General features: G+C 53.8%; 1 protein-coding gene across 1 annotated transcript in view; it reads left to right on the top strand.

Annotated features, from left to right (window-relative positions):
* The first annotated feature begins 67 nt into the window (after positions 1–67).
* LOC138859747 (protein kinase 4-like) overlaps positions 68–2,500 on the top strand; it is a 24,920-nt gene continuing 22,487 nt past the window's right edge. Inside the window, exon 1 of the mRNA XM_070115802.1 lies at positions 68–99. Within this exon, the coding sequence (XP_069971903.1) occupies positions 68–99 (32 nt within the window). The remainder of the gene's footprint in view (positions 100–2,500) is intronic.

The raw sequence follows: 2,500 nt of genomic DNA, 5'->3' as shown, positions 1-2,500 counted from the left end.
TAATCCAATACTTATTATCCTTTCCCTCCCTTATGTACATCCTATCCCGGTGACGCAGGATGTCAGGATGTATCCTTGGATTAGCGAGAGATCTAGAAGGTGAAAGAGGATGATGAGGGAGAGGGAGGTGGAGGGAGGAGGGAGGGAGAGAGATAGGGAAAAGAGAGAGAGAGAGGATATGGGACAGGCGTGGGTTTATAGCTTAGAAATGATAGGAGAAAGGGAGAAGAGAGAGAGAAAGAGTGAGAGAGAGACAGATAGATAGAGAGAGAGAGAGGGAGACAGACAGAGAGAGGCGAGAGGGAGGGGAGGAGGGAGGGAGAGAGAGAGTGGAAAACAGAGAGGGGAGGGTTGGGGGGAAGTGAGAAAGAACAGAATGAGAGATAGAGAGAGAAGGAGGAGGGAGGGTTAGAGGGAAAGAGAGGGAGCTAGAGAAAGAGTGATATATATATATATATATATATATATATATATATATATATATATATATATATAAACAGAGAGCGAGAGGCACTGAAGACAGACAAACATACCGATAAACAGACAGACAGACGAAAAATTGAGAGAGAAGAAAAAGAAAGAAAAAAAGACCGAAAAAAGAAAAGAGAAAATAATAGGCCAATAAACAAAAACAAAAAACAAACAAACAAAAAAAACAGAAAAATTAAAAGACCAATAATCAATATACATTAGCACCCCCCCCCCCTCCCCCCCTCGGCCACAAGTCACCCTCAAGCAACCTCGATTGAAAACCTCCCTCCTTCCTTGCACAAAAGATCGCTGCCACCACCCAACCCTCAGTCAACCGCCGCGCACACACAGCCTGTTAGACCATCGGATCCCAGCGAACAGAGAATCAAGTGCTGCACTCCTTCACCTTTTCCCTCCCCTCCTCCCTCCTCTCCTCTTTCCTCTCGTGTTCCCTCTTCCCTCCTCCCTCTCTCTCCTCTCGTGTTCCCTCTTCCCTCCTCCTCCTCTCATCTCGTCTTCCCTCCTCCCTCCTCTCCTCTTCCCTCCTCCCTTCCCTCTCCTTTCCCTCTCCCTCTCCCTCTCCTCTTCTCTCCCTCCTCCCTTCCTCCCCTCCTCTCCTCTTCCCTCCTCCCTTCCCTCTCCTTTCCCCTCTCCCCTTCCCTCTCCTCCTTCTCTCCCTCCCTCCTTCCCTCCCCCTCCTCTCCTCTTCCCTCCTCCCTTCCCTCCCCCTTCCCTCCTCCCTTCCCTCCTCTTCCTCCCCTCTTCCTTCCTCCTTCCTTCCTCCCTTCCTCCCTCCTCCCTCCCTCCCCCTTCCCTCCTCCCTTCCTCCTCTTCCCTCACCCCTTCCCTCCCTCTTCCTCGCCCCTTTCCCTCCCCTTCCCTCACCCCCTCCTCTCCCTCTTCCCTCCTCCCTTCCCTCCCCTTCCCCCTTCCCTCCTCTCCCCCTTCCTCCCCCTTCCTTCCCTTCCCTCCTCCTCTCCCTCCTTGCCCCTCCTCCCTCTTCCCTCCTCCCTTCCCTCCTCTCCCTTCCCTCCCCCTTCCCTCCTCCCTTCCCCTCTTCCCTTCCCTCCTCCCTTCCCTCCTCTTCTTTCCCTCTTCCCTTCTCTCCCTCCTTCCCTCTTCCCTTCTTCTCCCCCTTCCCTCCCCCTCCTCTCCTCTTTCCTCGTCCCTTCCCTCTCCTCTCCCCTCCCTCCTCCCTCCTCTCCTCTTCCTTCCTTCCTTCCCTCCCCCTTCCCTCCCTCCTCCTCCCTTCCCTCCTTCCCTCTCCTCTCTTCCTCCCCTTCCCTCTCCTCTTCCCTCCCCTTCCCTCCTTCCTCCTCCCTTCCCTCCCCTTCCTCCTCCCTTCCCTCCTCTCTTCCCTCCTCCCTTCCTCACCCTTCCCTCCCCTCCTCTCCTCTCCCCCTTCCCTCTTCCCTTCCTTCCTCCCTTCCCTCCCTCTTCCCTCCCCCTTACCTCTCTTCCTCTCCTCTCCTTCCCTCCCGCCTCCTCTCCTCCCCCTTTCCTCCCCTTACCTCCCGCCTCCCTTCCTCCCGCCTCCTCTCCTCCCCCTACCTTTTCCCCCTCCCTCCCCTTCCCTCCCTCCCCCCCTTCCCCTTCCCTCCCCTTCCCTCCTCCTCTGCTGCCTTTGGAAATCTATTGGCATCTCAAGCTCCCCTTTCTTTATCCGTGTTCCCCTGTGTACAAATGGACTTCCTCTCTCTCTCTCTCTCTCTCTCTCTCTCTCTCTCTCTCTCTCTCTCTCTCTCTCTCTCTCTCTCTCTCTCTCTCTCTCTCTTCTCTTTCTCTTTCTCTCTCTCTATCTCTTTCTCTCTCTCTGTCTTTCTCTCTCTCTCTTTCTCTTTCTCTTTCTCTCTCTCTCTCTCTCTCTCTCTCTCTCTCTGTCTGTCTGTTTGTCTGTCTGTCTTTCGCTGTCCTCTTCCTTCTGTGCATTGTTGCGTTCTGTCTAACATCGATAATGTGTGTGTTTTCCTTGTTTGTCTTTGTACAGCTCTGTCTCATTTTCTTAGACTGACATTTTTCATATCTCTCT

The sequence above is a fragment of the Penaeus vannamei genome, chromosome 38 (assembly GCF_042767895.1).
Source record: "Penaeus vannamei isolate JL-2024 chromosome 38, ASM4276789v1, whole genome shotgun sequence".
Classification (NCBI taxonomy): domain Eukaryota; kingdom Metazoa; phylum Arthropoda; class Malacostraca; order Decapoda; family Penaeidae; genus Penaeus; species Penaeus vannamei.
The sequence above is the reverse complement of the archived record's forward strand: the minus strand, read 5'-3'. Positions and strand labels throughout refer to the sequence as shown.